This window comes from Rhamphochromis sp. 'chilingali' (assembly GCF_963969265.1).
Source record: "Rhamphochromis sp. 'chilingali' genome assembly, chromosome: 6".
NCBI lineage: Eukaryota > Metazoa > Chordata > Actinopteri > Cichliformes > Cichlidae > Rhamphochromis > Rhamphochromis sp. 'chilingali'.
In genome coordinates this window covers 29980192-30002973 of record NC_137933.1, presented here as the reverse complement: position 1 = coordinate 30002973, position 22782 = coordinate 29980192, and the positions used below count along the sequence as shown (strand labels likewise).

Sequence of the window (22782 nt, the reverse complement as noted above, 5' to 3'; positions counted from 1 at the left end):
ATGAAAACCTGTAAACATGGAGATCACAAAAAAAAAAAAAAAAAATCTATGTACAGAACAACATGCATTTGCCTCAGGCAAAAGAAAGATTTATTGCTTCTGTAGGCTTCTTAATTGTAATGTAGTTTTGGGTAAACGGTAGTAGTAAATGCAGGGATGAATAAAGGGCAAATGGAAAAATTAAGAACAAAACAAAAGGACACATCCTGGAACTTCTACCACAAGGAAGAACAGTGGAATTAGCAATGTACTTTACATTTCCAGCTTGTGATCCATATTCTTCCCTCTAAAATCCCACTGTATTGTTATACGCTGCATGTACCTGTCAATAGAAAGTATTTGTCGCCAGAAAATTAAGGTACTTCAAAATAGCAGTGAAGTTTTCACCAGTCTTTGGCCCAGTTCCCAGAAATCCAAGGTTTTGTTGCTACTGACACTCCCTGTTCTGCCTGCTATGGGCCAACAAACTGCATTGAATGCAAGGCTTTTTGCCTTTTCATGTCCATTCACTCAAAATAAATCTCCCCTATCTCAAGAGTAATTCCTTGTGTCTCCTTTCTCATGTTGAATCACTATTTCCAGCCAAACCAGTCCGATTACTTAAGGGACACTCTGGAAAACGCTGAAATCTGAGACATATAATGATATTTCAACACAACAGCAAAGAACATTTATCCTCATTACATCATACTGAGGGCATGCTTATGCATGTAGACTGACCCGGAGAGTAAAGTCACAAGCTAACTCCTTTCAGGAGGTGTAACTGGTGAAAAAGTTGGGAAAGACAACATGTCACATTCACACTCCAAATATCCTCCTAAATAATGTGCTTTGGCATAACTTTTATCATAGGCTGTAAAGTGGATGAGCTTCCAGAAAGCCAGCGCTAAAACCTTTGACACTTCTGTGTACATTTTTTGGAAGAGATTGGCGGCTCTGATGTACCAGGTGGCAAGTCTTGTCCTGTAAGGTAAGTATGACTTAAAAGAATAGCAAAAAAAACCCTGCTTGTTCATGCGGCTTTATTAGTATAAGCCAGGTTTTCTTGGAAAAACCTTCACACTACACAATATTATTATATAGCAGAGACTTAAAACCTAACTTAAATGTGGTAAGCATGCAGTAATATGCCTTATGAAAGGCAATGGGAACAGCAGGCACATACCACACTGTTGATGATGATATACAAGTTGCTTCCTCATTCTGTGAGAAAATGTCAAGCAAGTCAACTATGCTTACCAGTGTGAGCTCAGTTTTGTCACACCCTTTGAGCGTTGTAATTTTCCGCTGTCATATTCAAAATAATTCTGACTTACTCATGCCCAAACAATTAAGTGAAATGTGAATGCTCTCACATCAGATCTTGTTCATCTCATATTTAAACAGACAGGAAAATTATTAGACTGGAATGGCAGTTCTTCCAGCTGTGTGGCTTAAAACAATGAAATCACATCTATAATTGAAGGTTTTTGTGGTGCGTTTGTTCAATGACTTTGCCAAAATATGATGTTTTACAAGCTAAGTGACTTAATTCACAGAATTCACTGTATATGGCTGAGATTAAGACTTGTGGGGGCTAAATCATGAATAAACTCTGTAGATGTGTATTTCTAAAGTGGAGAAAGAATGGAAAAGCTTGGTTCCTGTTCCCACAACAGATTCATATCATGAACACTGTAACTGAGCACTCAACGTGCTTTTATACAACTTGCCTCATTCACCCAATCATACAAGCACCTCATTCCTTTGCTTTTGCCTATGTAAGTCCTCTATATCTAACATTCACACACGTATGGATGTATCAGAAAGCATCCATCTGGAGAGCAACTTGGGGTTAGTATCTTGCCCAATGATGTTTGGCATGCAAACAGGAGCAGACGGGGCTCAAACCACCAACCTTCTGATTAGCAGGTGACCTGCCCTACTTCTTGAACAACAGCCACCCCTTAAGTACAAATGTACAGAGCAACCACTGCCATCTTCTGGCCGATAAATTAATCAAAACTATTGCTGTGTAGCTGTGGGGACAGATAAACGTAAAATACTACAACTAACACGACTAATTTGTTAATATGTGCGCCTTTAAAAATGTCTGTGAATAACTGGACGTTGAACTCTGTCACTCCCAACATGTGCAAATGTGACAAACATCAGGGCACAATTCCGCTTTTTTGCTGCTTAGCAAAGGAAACATGCTAGTCTTCATTTGGCAATCTACTCATCGAGAGGAAGTTGAAAGCATGACTATTGTCTGAAGTAGACTATTAGGTCAATTTTAATCTGCCATGGCTGAAAAAAGAACACCTTTATAAAATATTATCAGATTAAAAGTTTATCAGAAATGTTACAGAATGAGGCAAAAAGGTTACAAATGTTCAAATCCTTATATTAAAGCAGCCAGACAAATCTCTGATGAAGTTCTCCTTGTGGTCATATAAATAAATAAATGAAAGATGCAATAACAGGAAATAACAACCACTGTGCTTTGTCTAATCATAATCCCACACTTACAGGCGGTTTGAACTTATTTATTAATTTTCTCTTTGATGGAATCAACAAAGTAATTGAAACAAACTGTATTTTACAAAACTGAGACATTATTTACATAAGGAATTTTTTATTGGTTATTTGGCCCATGTCATTATGGACATTTAGTACAAAACGTATAGCATTTCTATAAATATATTCACAATACAAACATGCAAAATTGGTAATTTATTAAGTTAGGCAAGTGTAGCACAGATATACTTGTTATTTTTTGTTGCAATTTCATACAAATAAACATCAGTGTTTCAACATTTATTTTATTCAGAAAAAGAATACTGAGTACACAGGAGTATCTACACAGACCAAACAGACATTGTTCAATTTCACTGCCCAGATGGATTGTTTTCACACATTGTCATCAACACACCTATTTGATCTTTTGACTCAGATAGCACATGAGAGGTGCTGGTCTGATTGCTGGGTCTCTTGGACACATAGGACACCTCCCTGTTGCCCTCACCTGGGGAGGTGCTCGAGATGTGGCGGAAGAGCTTCTGGATGCCCGTGTCACGGAGGGAGCTCCTGAAGGAGCGAGCTGCAAACATGTAGAGGATGGGGTTAACTGTGCTGCTGATAAAGGCCATGGCTCCAGTGACAAAAACCATAGTGGTCCTCACGTTTTCCAAATGTTCTGCTACATCCTTGTAGGAGTTTTCAGTTCCCAGGATGATCAGCGAGAGGATATTTCCTATGTGATGAGGTGTCCAGCAAATGCCAAATGCAACCACGACATTGGCGATCAGGATGGTGGACTTGCGTTTGGATTTGAGAGTCATCCGAGTAATCCGGCTGCAGAGGCAGCCATAGCAGACCACAAGGATGGAGAAGGGTATTATGTAGCCAACCAGTGTCTCTAACAAGACACACACCAGTTCCTGGGTCACCGAAGTATATTCACGGTACAGGCAGCTATCCTTACCAGAATCTTTGTCAACAATCTGAGTTGGGATGACAGGTATGCTGAACAAGAGTGCTGCAATCCACAGAACCAGCAGTACTTTATTTAGAGCTTGTTTCCTCTTCCAGTGAGCTGAAGCAAAGGGATATCGCACAGCCACAAAACGCTCCACGCTCATGAGGGTGATGAGGAAAACGCTGCTGTACATACACGTGTTGATCATGAACACCATGGCTTTGCAAGATACCACCCCAAATATCCAGGAGTGGGCCAGAGAGTAGATCCACAGAGGCAGGGTGATGAGGACAAGCAGGTCCGCAACAGCCAGGTGTAGAATAATCACCACTGTGTGAGAGCGCTTTTCAACATGTCTCAGGATGGTCCAGATCACCAGCAGGTTCCCAGGAGCTCCAGCCAGGAAGGACAAACCAAGGATCACACACGACACCACTGTCCCACCATCAAACTCTGAAGGGGCCATTTCCTCTTGAGAAGACAGCTGGTATGTGTTGTTCATGGTGCAAGTCGATGTGCTGACTGTGGTGTCTGCATGAAAAGAAAAACAGATTACTCTAAGTCATCACTTCCCCTTTAAAGCTGTGTGGAAAGCTCAGGAAAAGAGTTTCCTAACAGGGCTTTTTAAGCAGAGATGACTCATGCATGTGCCAGAAGTCCATAACTTCAGGTTGCAGTTTAGTTTTAAAAAAAAAAAAAATGTAGAAATGTGTTTATCAAATACTTTTAAACAAACTGATATGATATTAATTTGTAAATGGATGAATAATTAATAAATGATTGACTTTGCTGTATCAAGGGAACAACTCTGCACACAAAAATTACTTTAGCTTTTGAAACTTTGATAAACGTTTCTGTTTCACCACCCCCGTGGTTCTTAGATTTTTGTTCTGCTTTGTTGCTACATCATAGGCCAAAACAAAAGTTCACATTCAGAAACCGAAAAAAGTTCACACTCCACACCTTACTTTTTTTTTGTTAAAACCTCAACGATGAAAACAAGATTAAAATAGAAAATGACTCGATTAAAAGTCACACAAAGCAACAAAAAGCTCTTCTGCTGTGTATTTTCCCTGACTTTTGTTTTTTTTATGTTACTTTCACTTCATTTTTTTAAACCTAGCTGTCTTACCCACAGTTTGAGAACCACTGTCTTCGACTTAGAGAAACAATAGCACATACAAAAACTAGCAGATTATGAATAATTTCCAAAAACATTCTATCTTTGTCACTAAGGAATTGTAAAAGTAAAATTAAAATGGATTCTATGCTGTGTATTTTTGTTTATTGTTTCATTTGCAGGTCTTTACATGGCATGCAGCATCACTGGAAAAGGTATTACGTAATATTTAAACAACAGAGATATTCCTTAGCTTTCATTTCAGTGAACCAAGAAATATTCATCAGCTTGCTAGGAAAATATGATGAAGGATGATGGCACACGTGGAAATATAATTTACTTACAAACATGTTCAGACACTACACTTTTTCAAAAGACGATACATATGGTTGACAGGAATTAATGGCTTTGTTTCAGTATTTGGCAAGGCAAGGCAAGGCAAGTTTATTTGTATAGCACAATTCAACAACAAGGTGATTCAAAGTGCTTTACAGAGACATTAGAAACAAAAACAAATAAAAAGCATGATTTAAAATTGATTAAAACAAGCAAACTAACTAACTAACTAATTAACAAACAAACAAACAAACAAACAAACAAACAAACAAACAAACAAACAAACAAACAAACAAACAAACAAACAAACAAACAAACAAACAAAACAGTATATAAAATCAAAACAGATAAAATCAGAACAATAGATAAAATCAGTAGTTAAAATGTTAGTTTTGAAAGTTAGCTAGATAGTTTTGAAGTTATTTGGCAGAAATAGTGAAGAAATTGTGCATTACATTTAAGTTTGATAGAACGATACAGCAGTCACAGCAGTTAAAATGACATTTGGAGCAGTTTTCAGTAGCACTTTTTATTTTTTCAGGTAGGATAACAAACAGAACACCTTACACAATAATGGACAATATCAAATGTTTAAGAATAAAAAAAATACTTATCACAGACATTTCTCAAAACACAAGTTCAAAGTTATGTATTTTGACTGCATTACATGAATTTAAAAAAATATATACATAAAAAACAATGGAGGAGTACAACACATGGCAATAATATGAGTACATTTTCATTTAATCCTTCGTGATTAATGTTAATTGACAAGTGTCACATTTTACCATCATCACAGTCTTTGACACACACAGTCAGATAGCAGCTCTTCTTGTGTACTTGCTGCCCTCTGGTCTGTCTGCTGTTGCACTGCCAGCTCCCTCACTTTGTTTGTGTTAGTGGCTATTTCCTTAAATAGCCTCACTAGTCGGGACTCTTCCAGACTCCCTTGTAAGTTCTTTGCAAAGAAGGCATATAACACAGGATTTACCGAACTACTGATGAAAACCAGGGCACCAACTATGAAGATGATAGGCTTTGATACACAGTCGTCGTCAGTGTCTGGCCAGCTTAAGATACAAATGAGATCAATAATGTTGATAACGTGGTAAGGCAACCAGCACACTGTGAAAGCAATCACTACAGAATGGATGAGAACCATGGATTTCTCTTTTGAATTGAAACTCATCTTCTTGATCTGTGCAGCTACTAGACAGTAGCAGATACTTAGAACAATGAAAGGAACTATAAAGACCAACAAGGTTTCTAGGCAAAGGATGATAATTGTGTTGGTGTCAGAGTTTAATTCCCTGGTGAAACATTGCACATTTCCATCAGTGTTTTCCAGATTCTGTGTTAAGGCAGGCACTCCTAGAAGGAAAGCAAGCAGCCACAAAAGTACAAGATATATTTTTATATTGCTTTTTGTCTTCCAGCGCATCATCAGAAATGGATGACAGATGGCAAGAAAGCGCTCCACGCTCATAACAGTGATCAAGAAGATGCTGCTGAACATGCACACAGTCACAGTGTACACTAAGGTCTTGCACAATACTGCTCCAAACACCCAAGTGTGAACTAGAGAGTAGATCCATAGAGGCAGGGTGATGAGAACCAGCAGGTCTGCAACAGCCAAGTGCAGAATGATCACCACAGTATGGGAGCGCTGCTTGACGTGTCTCAGGATGGTCCAGATCACCAGCACGTTCCCAGGAGCTCCAACCAGGAAGGACAAACCGAGGATCACACACGCCACTGCTGTGCTGCCATCAAACTCCTCTGAAAGAGACAACTCAACTGAATGGTTCATGCTGCAATTTGATGTGCTCGAAGTGATTTCGGCATCAAGAGCAAAATAAGTGCTGTAAAAGCAGGATTCATTTCCTCTTATAGTTAAATTGAACAGAAACTAAAATGTTTGCACAACCCTTTAAGGGATATGTGACAACATGTTGTACTTGTCATAATTTCCATAATTCTCTCCCTAACAGGAGGGACACCTTACAGGAAAGGGATATTATTGAGTACTTAAGAATCTTATCACACAGTCATCTACAACAACAAAAACCAGTTCTGTTTTCTTACCCCGTGGTTTTTTAGTTTTAAGTTTACTTTTAGAAAAGTGTCAGTTCCACCTTAACATAGGCGGCAGATTTATCATTTTGTTATGGCACTTCTTTTAAGTTAATGCTGGATGTGTGAACATCATTTTTATCTGACACACTTTAAGTGTAATTTCAAAGTGAGTTTCACAGAAAATCAACACTGATTGTTGCAGTTTGTTTGCTTTTTAGATTTTTGTTCAATCATTGGCTATAGCTAAAATATGGATGTCAAAGCAGATGTGAATAAATGAAATTCTTATCCTCTTTTAGATGATTATATATCTATTACACTTTTACACAAGCATTACAAGTCTGCCATGTGATAGACGATTATTAGAAAAAGAGTGGCCTAATGTGTAAAAAATGAGGTGAGACCATCAACTTTAACTTTAGTAAATCAGAAAAGATTTGTCAGCCTTCTAAGAAATGAGGACGAGTGATGAATACACATAAAGTGAACCATACAGCAATCTGGGATAAGAGTATGACAACTGATTATAGCTTCATCATAGCATCTGTTAGTGGGTGGGATATATTAGATTAACTAGATTACTTGATCCCCAATGCTGTGCCCTCATAAACTGTCTTTAAACTGCCTTTAAACTATGGAAATGTTACACATCTCTCTTTGTGTATGTATGTCTTCCGAAGGCAATAATTAAAACCTGTAGATACATAATTAGAAAAATATACCCGAAGATGTCACTTATTGCTAAATTTGTAATGACAAAAACTGAGCAAATTTGATAAATAAATTTGTATCAAACTGTAGTTAGTTTGGCAGAAATGTTAAACTCATGAACTGAAACTAATCACACGTGTGAGGTCAAATCATTTCTCGTAACAGGTTCACTGTAAACGGAAACAGGGTTTAAAGTCAGGCCATTACACAACTGAAAAGTTTTTTTTGACAGTCATAGTGAAGCTAATTCCTCAAGCGGATCATAATAACAGTGTTACAGCACCTGTACTGTGCTGTATTAGTTCTACAACTGATTAGGCAATAATATCATGTTAAACCTGTCTTTCCTTTTGGCCCATGCGGTATAAAACTGTGGTGGAGCTGACATATGTGGACTTGCGTGACTTGGGTGACATATGATAAATTGCCTTTTTAAATTCTGCTGTTGCAGGGACTTATTTGGTTACATAATCAATAATCAGTAACCCCACTTCTTTTATCAGATTTATTTGAGGAAACTTTAACTAGTTACACAATTTATGTAAAAGAACATGTATGGTAAATTTCTGAACGATGACATTATCTAAGCGTATTTATCTGTCTTAATATAATTCAGTGAAGAAACAGTGACCTCCAGTGGACTTTGGGCGGTAGTGTAAGTATCACCCAAAGTCAGAGGAACTAATTTCTTTTATCGTAACAAATACATTCAAACACTTTAGGTATAAATATTTCCCTTTAATTGTACAACTAAAAGAAATCTCTTTTTTAAAAAATTATAAATACTTTTAACGAATTTACTTTACATATGCCAAATGAAATTCCTGAAAACGTTATCACCTTATATTACCTTCAAACAACAACAAAACAGATCTAAGCATATAGCTTCAGTGTCGCAATTTCAAGGAAAACTATACTAAATATAGTTTAATCTTTTTTCTTTGTGGACATTACCGATATTGCACAAAACACCTTGAAAAATGCAAGGTTAATGTGAGGTTAGTGTTTTGATATACACAACGCAGAAAACAAAGGTAAGATAAATGCTTAATTTATCTTCAATTTAGATTTTTTTTTATTGCAGCCACTAAAAACAAACAGATTAAATATGTAGAAAGGTATACAGTTAAGTATGTGAATAAAATATGATAAAACAAATGTCTTAATGCGGTAAGACGAATCTGAAGTCCAATAACTAACAATAAGCATACATTTAACTTTCAAATAACAACTAAAATATTTAAAAATTTCATACTAAATATATTTTTAAGAAAGAAAACAAAGAAGAAAAACAATAAAAAAAAATTACAGGATATTAAGGGGATAAGTATAACATTGCAGTGCAATAAAGTGTCTTAGCGTGTGTACACACTAAAAGCAGTTTGAAAGTACAACAAAATGGTTTCAAATGTAAAAACAATTGTACTATAAACACTAGCCTAGAGGTGAAGTCGTTTCTATTTTTGTTGTTTGCACCAAAAATACACCCAATCCCAAGAAATAACTTCTATTCTTGCGTGTTCTGGAAACTCCCACAGCTTACACACTGATTTATTTTTCCAGAATATAATCAAAAGAATAAAGCAAAATATATAAAAACATTTTTCGTAATCACGGGGGAACGAGTTATTTGTTAAATTAAGCCGCTGAATGAAGATATTTATTTTGTAATGACCCTTTACTTTAAAGTTGTCGTGATGACGCTGTTACGCTGCGCAGACGGGAAGCCTTGCTTCAGCTTTCAGCCAGCTGTCTGCTCGGTGAAATAAACATGACGATGTTGTCAAGTATCGTGTTCCCAGTGCCACAGGACTAAAAGTTCAACACTGACTGCAACAGGGAAAGCCGGATATTGTGTCTATTTAAATCTGTGACAAACTGTAAGTGACCATTTAATACAAGTCTAGCGTTTGATGGTTGTTAACGGTGGCTAGCATTAGCTAACCACTAGGCTAAGTGTTAGGTAACATTAGCCAGATAAGTAACTAATGTTATGTGAGTGAACTCCCGTTTGTTCCGTAAAGGTGTTGCTCGTTGATGATGATAAGCCATTTTTACTTACTTTGACTAATTTAATTAATATTCCACTTAAATAAACACGGTAGTAATTATTGCTAAAAGGAAGTTAGCACTGCTTGGCGGCTGAGTGTGGGTTAGCCAAAAAGCCAAAATGTTTAGTAAACGTATATTTTTTGGGGGGGGGAGAGAGACTAACTTTTTAAAAATTAAAAAGATACATTTGCACTTTGTGTCCAAGTTGTTAAAGCACAAAATTCGTGCGTTGCCGAAATGGCTGCTATCGCCTCCTGTCTTTGCTCTATTTGCGTAATATTTACTCTTTGTCCCGTAAAGTTGGCCTAACGTCCCTACTGCCTTCACAGGTTGTTGGACTGACACCATTTTAACAAGCTGAGAAGTTGACTCGTAGCTTGCGATTGCAATGCCTCTGCTGTTTTTGGAGAGGTTTCCTTGGCCCAGCCTGCAGACCTACACAGCACTGAGTGTGGCTTTGCTTGCTGGTAGCATCTTCAGTGCCTACACCACAGTAACTGACCCGGGATTTGGGGCCTTGGAAACGGATGAGGCACAGCCTCCCTCCGAGGTGGAGCGTGAACTTCTAAAGAATGATATTAGTAACACAGAACTGGCAACAACTGTCCTGTGGTATCTTGTCACAGACAGTCTCTTTGTGTGGGTGAGTATTTTAGTGCAATGTGTGAAGTGATTATGAAGTTCATACAAAAACTAATGGTGACCTTATTATCTGCACACCTACAGGTGTTAGTGAACACATTCTGCTGCTCTTTGATGTTAATTGCTAAAATGATTCAGTATGTGGTGTTCGGCCCACTCAGAGTCAGTGAGAAGCAGGTAAGTCTGTGTTGTTACAGCTGTTTTTACTTCTTTCAAACAGGAAGCAAATGGTCACTCATCTCATTTCATGTCTCCTCTTTTGTTTTTTATGGTTCATCAGCACCTGAAAGATAAATTCTGGAACTTCATTTTCTACAAGTTCATCTTCATTTTTGGTGTACTGAACGTCCAGACAGTGGAGGAGGTGGTCATGTGGTGTCTGTGGTTCTCTGCACTCGTTTTTCTCCACTTAATGGTTCAGCTCTGCAAGGATCGCTTTGAATATGTAAGTATATAAAAGTATATTTAAATAAATAAATAAAATCAAATCTAAGCATCACTTTAGACAAATATGACTAGACTCACGTTGCATTTATTGTCTGTGGTTCTTTCTGTTTTATGGCATTTGACTCCTTGAGCCAAGCTGTTTCCAAAGTTTTCTGTTTGTTTTTTCAATGGAGTATAACTAAACCTTCTGTAACCTAGTGGGGATCGGGGATTTTGGGCACTTGAGGAGACTTAAACCAGTGTAAAAGAAAAGGGGGCCCTGGATCATTAAAAATGCAAGTTTCCTCTTTACATGGGGTGCAGCATAATAATAGTATTATCTTAATTGTGGTGTTCCTTTTTTCATATTTGTTGGAAGCCAGACTTGAGAACAGCTAGATTTATGAGAATCAAGGGCTGAGAAAGTCAGTGATTATCTGATCACAGTTAGAGTAAACTACATTAGCTAACAATGTTGTAGTTGTGTAGATTTCATAGATTTCATTTCAGTGGCTTATCGGAGAGTAGTGCATCACTCAGAGTAATTATGGGTGATATACCTTACTTGTTCTTTACCAGATATCGGCACAGCTCTTTGAACTCTTGCTTGTTACAAAAGGAGTCACATGTTACTTAAGAAATATCAGTTAGAAACAGTATATCAATGTCCTTACCATATTACCCTCCTATTTGGATCATAGGAAATGGTCAGTGTGGCGTTAGGCAAGCTCATGGATCATGAGCTTAATTGCAAAAGTGTATATATACAGGAGATTTTTTTGTTTCTGTGCTTTAAAGGAACACAGTTTTTTGTCGTCTACCCTCATTTTGTTTTGTGTGTGGTGTTTTTTTTTTAAATTTTATTAAAAGATTTAGATTTTCTATATTAGATATTAATTCTGCACTTGAACATGGGTACTGGTGCCAGTCTATTTTGTAATTCAGTATGTATGTAATAAATAGAAATCTGCCACAGCAAAGCTTGGCAAATCTAATTCTCTTCCTGCCTAACTGTTTCTGAATATTAAACACTAAGCCATTTATCCACCTGAGCAATACTTCTGTACACTTTCTATAAATGCTTATTTAAAAAGTGTGCTTTCCCTCAGTAGACACAGTGTAACTGTACTCTTTTCAGCTTGGGATCTATTAATAGCTTTTTATACTGGGAGGTTGACTGTGACTACTGTTTCAGTTACTACGCTAACATCTCTCTATCAGACTGTGTTCTGTATGGTGGGGAAAACAAAATGTCACATTTAAATACCTTATAAGTGCTGACATTTAAAACAAGGTTTAAGTTGTTTTGAATGTCAGTTAGACATTCAAAGTTAGACGTAATGTAATGCTGGCTGCCTTAGTATACTAGAAGGTTATTTCAACCTGCCATATTGTAAACATTTCGTTTTGATGTGATTGTGTTCCTCTTGCTGTTTTTGTTTCCGTCTTTCAACTTTAACTGTAAATTTAGTTGGAGGTAGTCCATTATTTGCCCAGCTGTTTCCCGTTTCTGTCTTCCTGTCACTGTGGTTTCTTGCTTTGGGGTGAAGATAAGAAATGCAGGTTGTAGTGCTGAAGGTTTAGCTTGGAAACCTTGTGGTCTTTGTGATACCGAGCAGCTGGTTTTTATATTTTTCACCTTAGTTATAATCTATAATAATGTGCAAATCTTTTGTTATTTACACTTTGCTAGAAGTTTAGTTGTGCTAATGCTTAGATATTTAGTGGTTTTGTGAGAGGCGTTTTTATTGATAGAAAAGGGTTGTGTAATATTTAGAAGAGTACATGCAGGATTTTCTCTCAGTATGTCGCAGTAAAAATTGAGTGTCTTACTGAGCCTCTTAAAACTCTTGTCTGTAGCCAGTGGTGAAAAACATGAACTCTCTTTCAACAGCATGTTTCATGAGCATCTAAGTGAAATGTTCCACTGTTTGACAAATCATTGTTATACTTCCTTTGTCTACTCATATCCACTAAATTAATTTATAGCTGGGTCTTTTTGGTAACAAAGTTTCACAAAATGTATTGCGGTGGGATTCAAAGGCCATCCTGAGGAAATGATCTTTAACCTGCATAAACACTGAAAAGAAATCTTAGGACATAAGAAGAAAAAATTAAGAAGCACAGCATACTCATTTACCTTTGTTTCCCCCCCCCCACAGCTGTCTTTCTCCCCATCCACACCTATGAACAGCCATGTGCGTGTGCTCTGTCTGCTGGTCTCCCTGCTTCTGGACTGTTGTGGCCTGGCTGTGGTCTGCGGCCTCCTGGGAGCTTCTCATGGCATGCACACGCTCTCCTTCATGGCAGCAGAGGTGAGAACTTGGAGCCAAGCTGTGGGAAAGTTTTGGCCACACTTTGCACATATGATTATGGATTTATTTTTTTATTTTTTTTAATGTCATTTAAGCTTTTGTTTAGGTGCAGGTATTTATTTATACACATTTGCTAACTACACTTCTCAGCATGCATTTGCTTTGTATTCTTGTTCAACCCAGGATTGGTTGAGAATAATTGCAGCAGTTAAAGTGAAAAATACCTTAATTTTCATGTAATTACTTAGTGAAATAGGTGCTCATGCTTTGTAGATGATATCCCTCCAGAGGACAAAATTGTTTTTACATTTTTCAGTATCAATGCAGTTCTTTGATGAACTTAGAAACCAATTAAAATGTGACTCTGATTCATCACCACAGAATTATAAGAGTACTTTTTCATTTGTGGGTTCCTTCTTGCTGGTGTTGTGCATTCTGGCTCATGTATATGTTTCCTGAAGAAGCAGAAGCATAATCAGTGTTTTCAATTTGCAGCTGCACTTTTGTGAATGGGAAAAAAAATAATCTTATTTGCTGTAAAAGCTGTCAACAATGTTGAATAAATAAGAGTTTGTCTGTGAGTGAACAAAACCACCGAGTTTAGTGTAAATGAGAGTTTAAACTATCTCTTTTAGACTGTAATGTCTGTGTAGAAAGCAGAGCATAACAGTTGCATCATTTTCACATTTACTTTTTTCCTCAGTGTCTGCTGGTGACTGTGCGCACTGGACATGTCATCATGCGGTAAGTCTCTGTGCAGCCTCATAGACACACTGCAGCATGGATGACAGCCTGTGCAAATTTGGAATCTGGGATAATCTTAGCACATAAAACTGTTTGTTTTCCTCTGGTTCCATTGGCTCTATTATGAAAGGCTTCTTTGTCTTTGAGAGGGTTCCTAATATTGAACTACCACCAACTCTGATGGGCCAAGGTCCTGGATCAGTACTGGATACAGTACTGACTCCCTTGGCTGGTAACAGCTGTCTGTTGCAGTACAGTTGTTTGGTGCATGGAAAAATAATGTTTATGGTGACTTCCCTTTAAAGATGTTTCTTTATACCTTTGCAAGTTTTGTTTTTGAGCTTTTGATTACTTTCACTCACTTAACTAAATACATCTTATGATGAAATCAGAACCGTATCATAACTCTTCTTTCTTTGTTACTCAAAACAGTTCTGTCTCAACCTTGAATTTCAGTCTTTTTGGCATTATTGTACCACATACAGTATATTGTTGCACATTTAATTTATTGCAGTATTTTGCCTCCACCGATCTTCTAAAAGTCACCAGCATTTCATGAACTGAAAGAGCTGTGTCTTACTCTTCCAGATACTCAATTCATCTCTGGGATTTGAACCATCCAGGGACTTGGGAGAGTAAGGGGACATATGTCTACTACACAGACTTCATAATGGAGCTGGCCATGCTGTTTCTTGACCTAATGCACCATATCCATATGCTGGTAAGATGCAGTATGACTGAGTGTATGGCTGTCATGTTTTGAACACTTCCTGTCCCAGTGTGACTTTCTGATCCACTAATCTTTCACCTTTGTGTGCACATTTCACTTATTAGCTTTTCGGGAATATCTGGCTGTCCATGGCAAGCTTGGTTATCTTCATGCAGCTGCGATATCTCTTCCATGAGGTGCAGCGCCGTGTCCGCCGACATAAGAACTACCTGCGTGTCATCAATAACATGGAGACAAGGTGTGTGTGTGCGCGTGTGTGCTTTCAGTCTTTTGCTAATCATTACTTGTTTACTTAATAGTTGCATATACTATAAACTCTGCAGATTTGCTGTTGCTACTGCAGAGGAGCTGGCAGCCAATGATGATGATTGTGCCATCTGCTGGGATGCCATGCTTACAGCACGCAAACTGCCCTGCGGTCATCTCTTCCACAAGTAAATAATTTTACTTTTACTGCTTATAGTTGGGATTATCTGCCTTTGCTTTGAGGTGCTATACCCTAGAAATAGTACTTGTCAGTATGTGGCCTATACTGACACAGTTGAGTGGAAATTCCACTTGAGAGATTTCAGGCTTAAGTTGCTTTACTTTCTAATGTCTGGAAAATTATTAGGGATATTGTTATGGTTTTGGATGTAAAAAACAATAAAAAAAACAACAACTATGCTATGGCTCAGGCAAACGTCTACAGAATATACTTTTTATACTTACTGAAAGGGGCATTTTTGGAGTTGTGTTATTTTATCAAACATGAAGTTATGCAATGCTTTTTGTTGTCCAGCACATGAAGTAAAATTGAATTTGTCCTGAGAAAACATTTGTGTTATGTACCTAAATAACAATGCTAAAAGAGCCAAGGAGAATATCGGCATCCTGGATTTAGCAGGATTTAAAGGCTGAAGCTTCCGTTAGGGTAGTTCCCAAAATCCTTAAAAGATTTACATAGAGAAGTGTAAACTAGACTGCACAGCAGTTCTTAGCTTTTGTAGTAGAGTTTGCTTGTTTGAATGTTTATTGCTGTGAGCTCTGATATACATTCTGAGCTTCAGTAAGATGCCCTGCATAGAGCCTAGCTGTAGAAAATTTGTCCTGACCCCTAAGATACATGTCAAGTTTTCAGACTGGCGACTTACTTAGGGTATGTATATGTGTTTCTTCAGCTCTTGTTTGCGCTCATGGCTTGAGCAGGACACGTCGTGTCCCACATGTCGGAAATCCCTTAATATTAATGGGGATGGGGGCCAAGCAAGAAGCCCGCAGCAGGGTGGGGGTTTGGAGGACAACATTGGCCCAGTTGGAGCCCCCCCAGATGCCAGACCACATATCAACCAACACAATCACTTCTTCCACTTTGATGGTAAGGGTGCTGGATATGTGACCTAAAACTGATGGGCTCTGTGTCACAGCTAAAATTAAAAATCCATGCATTTGTCTTACAGGATCTCGTATCGCCAGCTGGCTGCCCAGTTTCTCAGTAGAAGTAATGCATACTACTAACATCTTGGGCATTGCTCAAGCAAATAACTCCCAGCTTATGGCTATGGTGAGTTCGAGTTTACTGAAATCTGTTGTCTTTAAGAGAAAGGATACACAGACTGCAAGTTGAGGCTAATATTTAAACTTGTAAGATCTTTTTAGACGGCTGATGATCTTAAAACTTTTGTTACATTCTCCTAAAAAGTCCAGGGGATGTGGGCAAAGTAACAAAAGGTTTCCGGGTTGAAAAAAGGAGACGGGAAAGCAGCATTGTTAAATTAAAGGTTTCATTAATGTTTCTATTAGTAATTAAACTAACAGAGAGGGACAGATGCTGAAATAGTCTTTTAAAGAAGGAAAACAACAAAACCCAGGAGTTGATCACCAAACTGAGAAGTTAAAAAAGAAAAAGGATCTCCGGCACGAGAGCTCACCTTTCTCTCACCTCATCGTACTCTTAATGCTGTTTAGAGTCAGCTGTACAAAAAGGGTGGCACCTAAGGCAGGAGAGATGCCAGGACACACCCACACGAGGTCAATTTCACACGAGGCCCTGCTAGGGCTATAACAACTTTATTTACATAAAATCCCTGCTGCCGCCTTATTATTGCAGCCTTCACTCCATGTCTTAGTCAGTGTCTATGACTTCAAATATTGCTTGGGCTTAAAAACAACTAAATTTAATGTAACATATACTGTAACTTATACCAGTGTTCCCCATCTCACTCTGCTTTTTATGTACTTGTGCTCATCAGGCCCATCAGATTCAAGAGATGTTTCCTCAGGTGCCCTCCTACCTGGTACTACAAGACTTACAGTTGACCCGCTCTGTGGAAGTTACTACTGACAACATCCTGGAGGGACGTATCCAGGTGCCTTTCCCTACGCAGGTCAGTCATCTTGGGGTTAAATGTTAAGTGCAGTTTTTATTTATCATTGGATTTCTGCAGACATGCCTTGCTCTTAGTTTTCCTTGTTAGTTTGTTTTGTGTGTTTCTTAAAATTAATAACTCAAAATTATGTTTGTCGTCCTCTCTTAGGCCATAGAGCGAGCCCCTTTACAGGTTAATCCTGCACCAGATGAGCAGCCTGGGCCCAGTGGAGCAGCTGAGCAGGGTGAATCTGACAACTTGGAAGTTAGAGGAGGCCGCTTCTCTAAGTCTGCAGAGGAGAGGCAGAAGATGTTAAAGCAGAGGAAAGAAGAGATGCTTCAGCAAGCACGCAGGTTGTTCCTCTACAAATTTGAGTTTTCCACATTTTATATTCAAAATGTTTTTGTGTATGTGGTTGACTATATTTAGTCTTTAACTCAAGTTCTTATAATTTAATTAACTGTGTTCCAGGTTAGGCAGTCAAACTGTTCATCTTTACACTTGTATGTAACACATTCAAGCTGTCACACATGTTTAAACAGACTGCTCATGTTTCTTCCCTCACATGCAAAACACTTGTTTTACATTTTGATCAGTTTTCTCCACCCTTTATTAGAACAGCCTCTCAATCTCGCTTCTGAATGGGTATAAAGGATCTCTTCTGCAGTATCAAGTGTATAACCGATTATTTCAGAGCTTATCTATACTGCTGTCTATGTCATTTTACTTCTGTGCCTGTTTAATACTGGGTTTTGAGATGAGTTTATATCACTCTTTCAACCAAGATGGAATAAATTGGATGTTAAAATGTCACTTTCTAAGTCTAAATTTAGAAAAATTTAAGTTTCCCTTCCTACAGCTTGGCTGCTTTGCCATTGTGGTGACAGTCAGTTCATTCAACTGCTTCCCCAGATAGGCTCTTAAACCACTGTTTTGTGCTGCAGCTGTCGATTGTTTGCTGGCCGTCTAATCACAGGTGTATTTTTATGGTGTCTTTAATAGGGCTGCCACAAACGATTATTTTGATATGTCTGTGAAGGTTCTCAGTCATCCAGGTCATCGTAGTCAAAGGAGCTTGCAAAGAAAAGCGTCTGGACTTCTTTAAGTTACTTGAAGACGTTTCACCTCTCATCCGAGAAGTCAAATGGTGGAGAGTCCCGATAAGGTGGCGCCAGGTTTCACAATGAGCTCACCCGAAACTCTGGCTGATTGGGACCCACACCCAGTTTCACACCTTGGCTCAGACGATTAGAGGATCATCAGGGGGTCCTTTTGTCCCTCTGTGGGGGGTCACTCCCACTAGGTTTATATCTGGGACTCTCCACCATTTGACCTTAGAACTGAAGAAGCTTCTCGGATGAGAGGTGAAACGTCTTCAAGTAACTTAAAGAAGTCCAGACGCTTTTCTTTGCAAGCTCCTTTGATGATTATTTTGATAGTTGACTAGTCACTGATTATTTTTGCGATTAGTCGACTAATCAGATCATGCATCCGTTGGACGTAAAGCGTACAGCTTATTGCACCAGCATGCATCTGCTCTTATATAACTATCATTAGCTTACAGCTTTAAGTGTCTAAGGTATGTGCTAACTAAAAATAAAGACAAGATGATAGTTTATTAAATTTTAATGAAATTTGCAGATTGTTTCGGTGGAGTTTAATAAACTCAGCCTTCTGCTCCTTGCTATCTAAAATATAACAGGACACCAGAGTATATTCAAGAGCATCTCACACTTCACACATCAGTTGTCTGCTTGACGTTTATTCAGCTGTGTAAAAACTATAACTTTAATCTCAGCCAAACCCATTTACTCAGGAACAAATAAAATGCTGAAAAAAGCCAAACAATAACATTTTTAAGTTATCTAAGTGACTTATATATCATGTTTAACCTGAGTAGCAAAAGAAGGCGGTGGGTTTGAAAACAATTTGCTGGGAGTCCGGTGTTCTCACCGGCTCTAGTGAGCCTTGAACCCCGGCTAGCAATCGAGCTAGTGGGTAACAGACGTCTCCGAAAACATCAGCGCGCTTTTGAAAATATGCGGTGTCTTGATAAACCAAGCAGATATTTGAAATTTACACAGCTACATTCTCGCCTGAAAATATGTTAAACGTTTATTTTGTGACGCAGAAAGAATAATAAGAGTAATATTAAAACTAACTAGCTGCTGCCATTGTTGGAAACTGAGTAGGACTGCGCTATGAATTCTGGGATAGGTTGGGCCACGAAGTATACATCAGACCCATCCTTCAAATCTGGGGAAATGAAGGGCGCGTTTATTGGCCGCATTTGTCAGTCTTCAAATTTGGACAGTCTTCGTCGTGTCACTGTAACGTAATCGGCCTACAAATGCGGGCACAGGAGGATGCGGTTCCTGAATTTGGACACGGCTACGATATCGGAGACTGCTTCTTCTTCTTCGAAGTTTAACGGCAGCTGGCATCCTTGTACATGCAGTGCTGCCATCTTCTGTTTCAGTCCGTTATTACACTCTTAAATCCTACTACTTATTCCTTCGTCTTTTGGGATCCTACAAAGCTTCGAACGACGCGTCGACTATAAAATTAGTCATCGACGTAATCGTGACTAGTCGACTAATCCTGGCAGCCCTAGTCTTTAATCTCCTCTGTTTTAGTTGACTTAGTGTAGCAGGTGTGGTGCTAGTTCTTATGGAAATGGAGCTTTAGCTCACTGTTGCACACTGTCATCCTACAAAGCAGACCAAGGGCTACAATTGCAAGCTGCAGTCCAAGTCAAGTTGTGGGGCAATAAAATCACTGAAAACACTATATCCAGATAAACAGAATTGACTTTCTGGCACTGGAAATGTAGTATTGACTTATTTCTGTGTTTTTAAAAAAACAAACACAAAACCCCCTAAGAACTCATATATTTGCAGTTGTGGACCTTACCATTTGTGGTAAATTATTATTATTATTTTTTTAAAAGTATCTAATTCTAGGAGAAACACTGTGATAACTAATAGTAAGGATTACTGGTTCTGTTTCCTCCCCGTTCTTTTGGGTTTTCAGTTCTTGTTGTTGTATCCTTACATTGTTTCTGCATCCCTGTAGGAAATATCTGAACAAAAATTCGGAGGATCAGGATGAAGATTTGCCTGGACTGGAGGAGGAGGAGGATGGCCCAGAATTGGACTCAACTGTGCTGAGACGTAGAACCATGGCGGCAGCTGCAGAGAGACGTCTACAAAACCTACAGGACCCTGCGCCCTGATTCTGGCTTCAGCAGAAGGGTGTAGTACATTGTTACCCTAAGAGGCACTGACAAGAGCTATTTCAACTTTCCCCCATTTGGTGTAGTCAGTGGTCATCACCTATAAAACAAAACACACAAAAAAATTAAACCATTGCAGACATGGCCGTGGAGCGGTTTTGAGGCTGCCTAAAAGGGTGAGACTATTGTAAATAGCCTCTGTATCACTGAATTCAGCCTAGTATTTGGAATATGATCTATATATTGATTGGTGCAAGGTTGCAATTGCCCTCTATACATGTGCCACACAATGCAACCACCAGCTTCAATAGACAGTCAGCAGCTGTCATGATTCAGACTGGCTGTCAAAAAACGAGCATGCTTTGCGTTCAGAAGACTATTACAAGAAGATGTTTATGAGAAGGGTTTGAAGGTGTCATTGGTAGATAAAGCTGTTATATGGGCCTTGGTTTTCCTTTCACATATTAAGCCCATGGCAGAAAATTCTGTATTCTGGATGGAGGAACTCATCTGATGTGTCTGTGTGTTATTTTGAGTTTCAACTGTGAATTAAGTGTAGGCAAAATAACACATTCTTATTTCTTACATAGGCGCAAGAGAATGTCACTTTAGTATTGTTCAGCCTTTCTGTCAAATATGAATGTTTCTATCAGAAAAAAATGCTGCAAACAAAGTTGTTTATTTTTTTCTTCTTTTCACCCGCATGGGTTGTTTTCTATTTAGTGTGTAATATCACCTGTTTGCATTTTGTTATTTAACAAGATGGGGAAATGGGCCTGTAAATTTTTTTTTTTTTTTTCCCAAAACCGGTCCCTTTGCGATGCATATGCAGAAAATAGGGATGTATTACATTATGATCAATGAGTGTTACATGTGGTGTCTTTCCTACAGGAACCTCTGCGCGGTAAAAATATCTTATTCTGTTGATTAATGGGTGTGTCGGTCATCTTTATCTGTTGAGAAAGGCAAAAATTGTCAAGTCTGCAACAGATGGAGTTTCTGTGGTGCATTTTAACTTGCTTGTTTTGCCACCAATTCAAGAGGCTTCGTCAGTTTTATCGGTGAACCCTTTCTTCTTTTGCTAGAAATAGTGTTGCCTCTTGCATATGTAGCAAAACCAATGAAGTTCTTAGCAAACAACTGGTTTTCTCCTTGTTTAAATATTCTGCGACCTGAATGACTGAGAATCTTCATGAATAAACTTTTCGGGTTTTTTATTTGATTGGCCTTTTGTCTATTTACATTGAATACTAGTTAAGAAATTACACTAGTGGGGGAACATAATCACCTGCTGGTTTTAATTTTTTTTTTTTGGAAAATGTACAGCTGTGCAAACTGAACGTAGCCGCAGAGGCTTTTTGGGTATTGGTATATTTCACTGAATCTGTAGCTGGTTGATGCATATCGACAGATATAATGATGAAGTGTGTTTGAATTCTATCATTACAATGAAAAAAGGCAGTTTGGGGTGAGATATGCATGCATCTATAAAAGTGATTATGTTTTCTTCAACTTTATCCCAAAGAACAGCCCACAAACTTCCACTAAAACTGAAGTGTTGTTATCTTTGTGTGCTCATTTTATTGCTCAGACTTTTTGTTTTGAGTGTTGTAATAAGATACAGCATAGGATTTTAGTTTAAAGATTTTAATTATTCAACATGTTTAAATAAATTTAAAAAAAAAAAGCAAAAAAAAAAAACCAACCTAAAACTGGACAGTTTGGTTTTCATTCAGTTACTTAGCAACTTTTAAAATCCATGATATATTTTCCTATGCATGGATTACCTTTCATAATCATTAACTATGGAATCAGAATTTAAATATTTTCTTTTGGACTGAGCTTTCTGGTATTTTTGTGCCTAAATCAAGATGGTTCAGTTATGGATAATTTCTGTAAATCTAGTTTTTGTAAAATATGTTAATATAAAAGACTCAATAAACAGCTTCTACAGCTTTTTAACAAATGATGGTTTGTATCCTTTGTTTACTGGGTTTTCTTTTTCTTCTGTTTATTGAGACAACGTGGATTTCTGGCTTTACTTTGCAGATGTAAACCTCCAGTCCTAATAGTGCAGCCTAACCTTTCAATTCCCAAGTTCAACAAGTGAGGTTGAGATTGTTAAATAGAGAAAGGTTTTCTTTAATTGGTCTGTTTTGCTATCAGTGGAAGTGGTACAGTGGTTGTAAAAAGTGGATGGAATAATGACTACCTCCAGAATGATCAGCTTCACCTGAAATCAACAGCAAGATGGTTGAAACTTGGATAACAATGACAAGCACACATCAAAACTGGTTTTGGAACAGATAAAGCAGGCTAGCACCAACTTTCTGGAATGGCCTTCCCAAAGCACTGACCTCAATCCTACTGAAAACTTGTAGACCACACTTAAAAGCCAGGTCTGTGCCAGGTGATCAACCCATTTAAATAAACATTTTTTTCCAATTCTGCCGGAAAGAGTGGTCAGATATCTATAATGATTACATGTTAACTTCTGATCACAACGGTAGCTTACTGGATAATATTTATGTATAATTATGAGTAACAGTGCTTCAGTTGTATTAAACAACACATACTGGCAGTATAG

The 22782-nt window shown here is 38.1% G+C and overlaps 3 protein-coding genes across 3 annotated transcripts; 1 reads left to right on the top strand and 2 right to left on the bottom strand.

Moving 5' to 3' along the window:
* Positions 1-2442: 2442 nt before the first annotated feature.
* LOC308398790 (leukotriene B4 receptor 1) lies at positions 2443-3983 on the bottom strand. The gene has a single exon (XM_080885592.1). The coding sequence runs from the start codon at positions 3960-3962 to the stop codon at positions 2871-2873; it is 1092 nt and encodes a 363-aa protein (XP_080741718.1). The 5' UTR covers positions 3963-3983; the 3' UTR covers positions 2443-2870.
* A 1346-nt stretch (positions 3984-5329) lies between these two features.
* On the bottom strand, positions 5330-7483 carry LOC308398789 (leukotriene B4 receptor 1-like). Its single transcript, XM_080885591.1, has one exon. It carries the CDS (start codon positions 6724-6726, stop codon positions 5710-5712), a length of 1017 nt encoding a protein of 338 aa, XP_080741717.1. The 5' UTR covers positions 6727-7483; the 3' UTR covers positions 5330-5709.
* Positions 7484-9398: 1915 nt separating this feature from the next.
* On the top strand, positions 9399-21896 carry LOC308398788 (E3 ubiquitin-protein ligase AMFR-like). The gene is made up of 14 exons (XM_080885590.1): positions 9399-9583; positions 10085-10398; positions 10482-10574; positions 10678-10842; positions 12986-13138; positions 13842-13882; positions 14471-14603; positions 14717-14850; positions 14936-15046; positions 15773-15969; positions 16052-16155; positions 16844-16978; positions 17129-17313; positions 20036-21896. Exons 2-14 carry the CDS (start codon positions 10144-10146, stop codon positions 20193-20195), a joined length of 1866 nt encoding a protein of 621 aa, XP_080741716.1. The 5' UTR covers positions 9399-9583; positions 10085-10143; the 3' UTR covers positions 20196-21896.
* The last annotated feature ends 886 nt before the right edge of the window (positions 21897-22782 follow it).

Excerpts from the sequence above, each read along its gene's own strand:
- LOC308398790 (XM_080885592.1), bottom strand. The coding sequence starts at position 3,962 with ATGAACAACACATACCAGCTGTCTTCTCAAGAGGAAATGGCCCCTTCA.
- LOC308398789 (XM_080885591.1), bottom strand. The coding sequence starts at position 6,726 with ATGAACCATTCAGTTGAGTTGTCTCTTTCAGAGGAGTTTGATGGCAGC.
- LOC308398788 (XM_080885590.1), top strand. The coding sequence starts at position 10,144 with ATGCCTCTGCTGTTTTTGGAGAGGTTTCCTTGGCCCAGCCTGCAGACC. Across the intron at positions 13,139-13,841 it reads TCTCCTTCATGGCAGCAGAG|TGTCTGCTGGTGACTGTGCG; the intron begins GTGAGAACTTGG and ends TTTTTTCCTCAG. Across the intron at positions 14,604-14,716 it reads TGCACCATATCCATATGCTG|CTTTTCGGGAATATCTGGCT; the intron begins GTAAGATGCAGT and ends TTCACTTATTAG.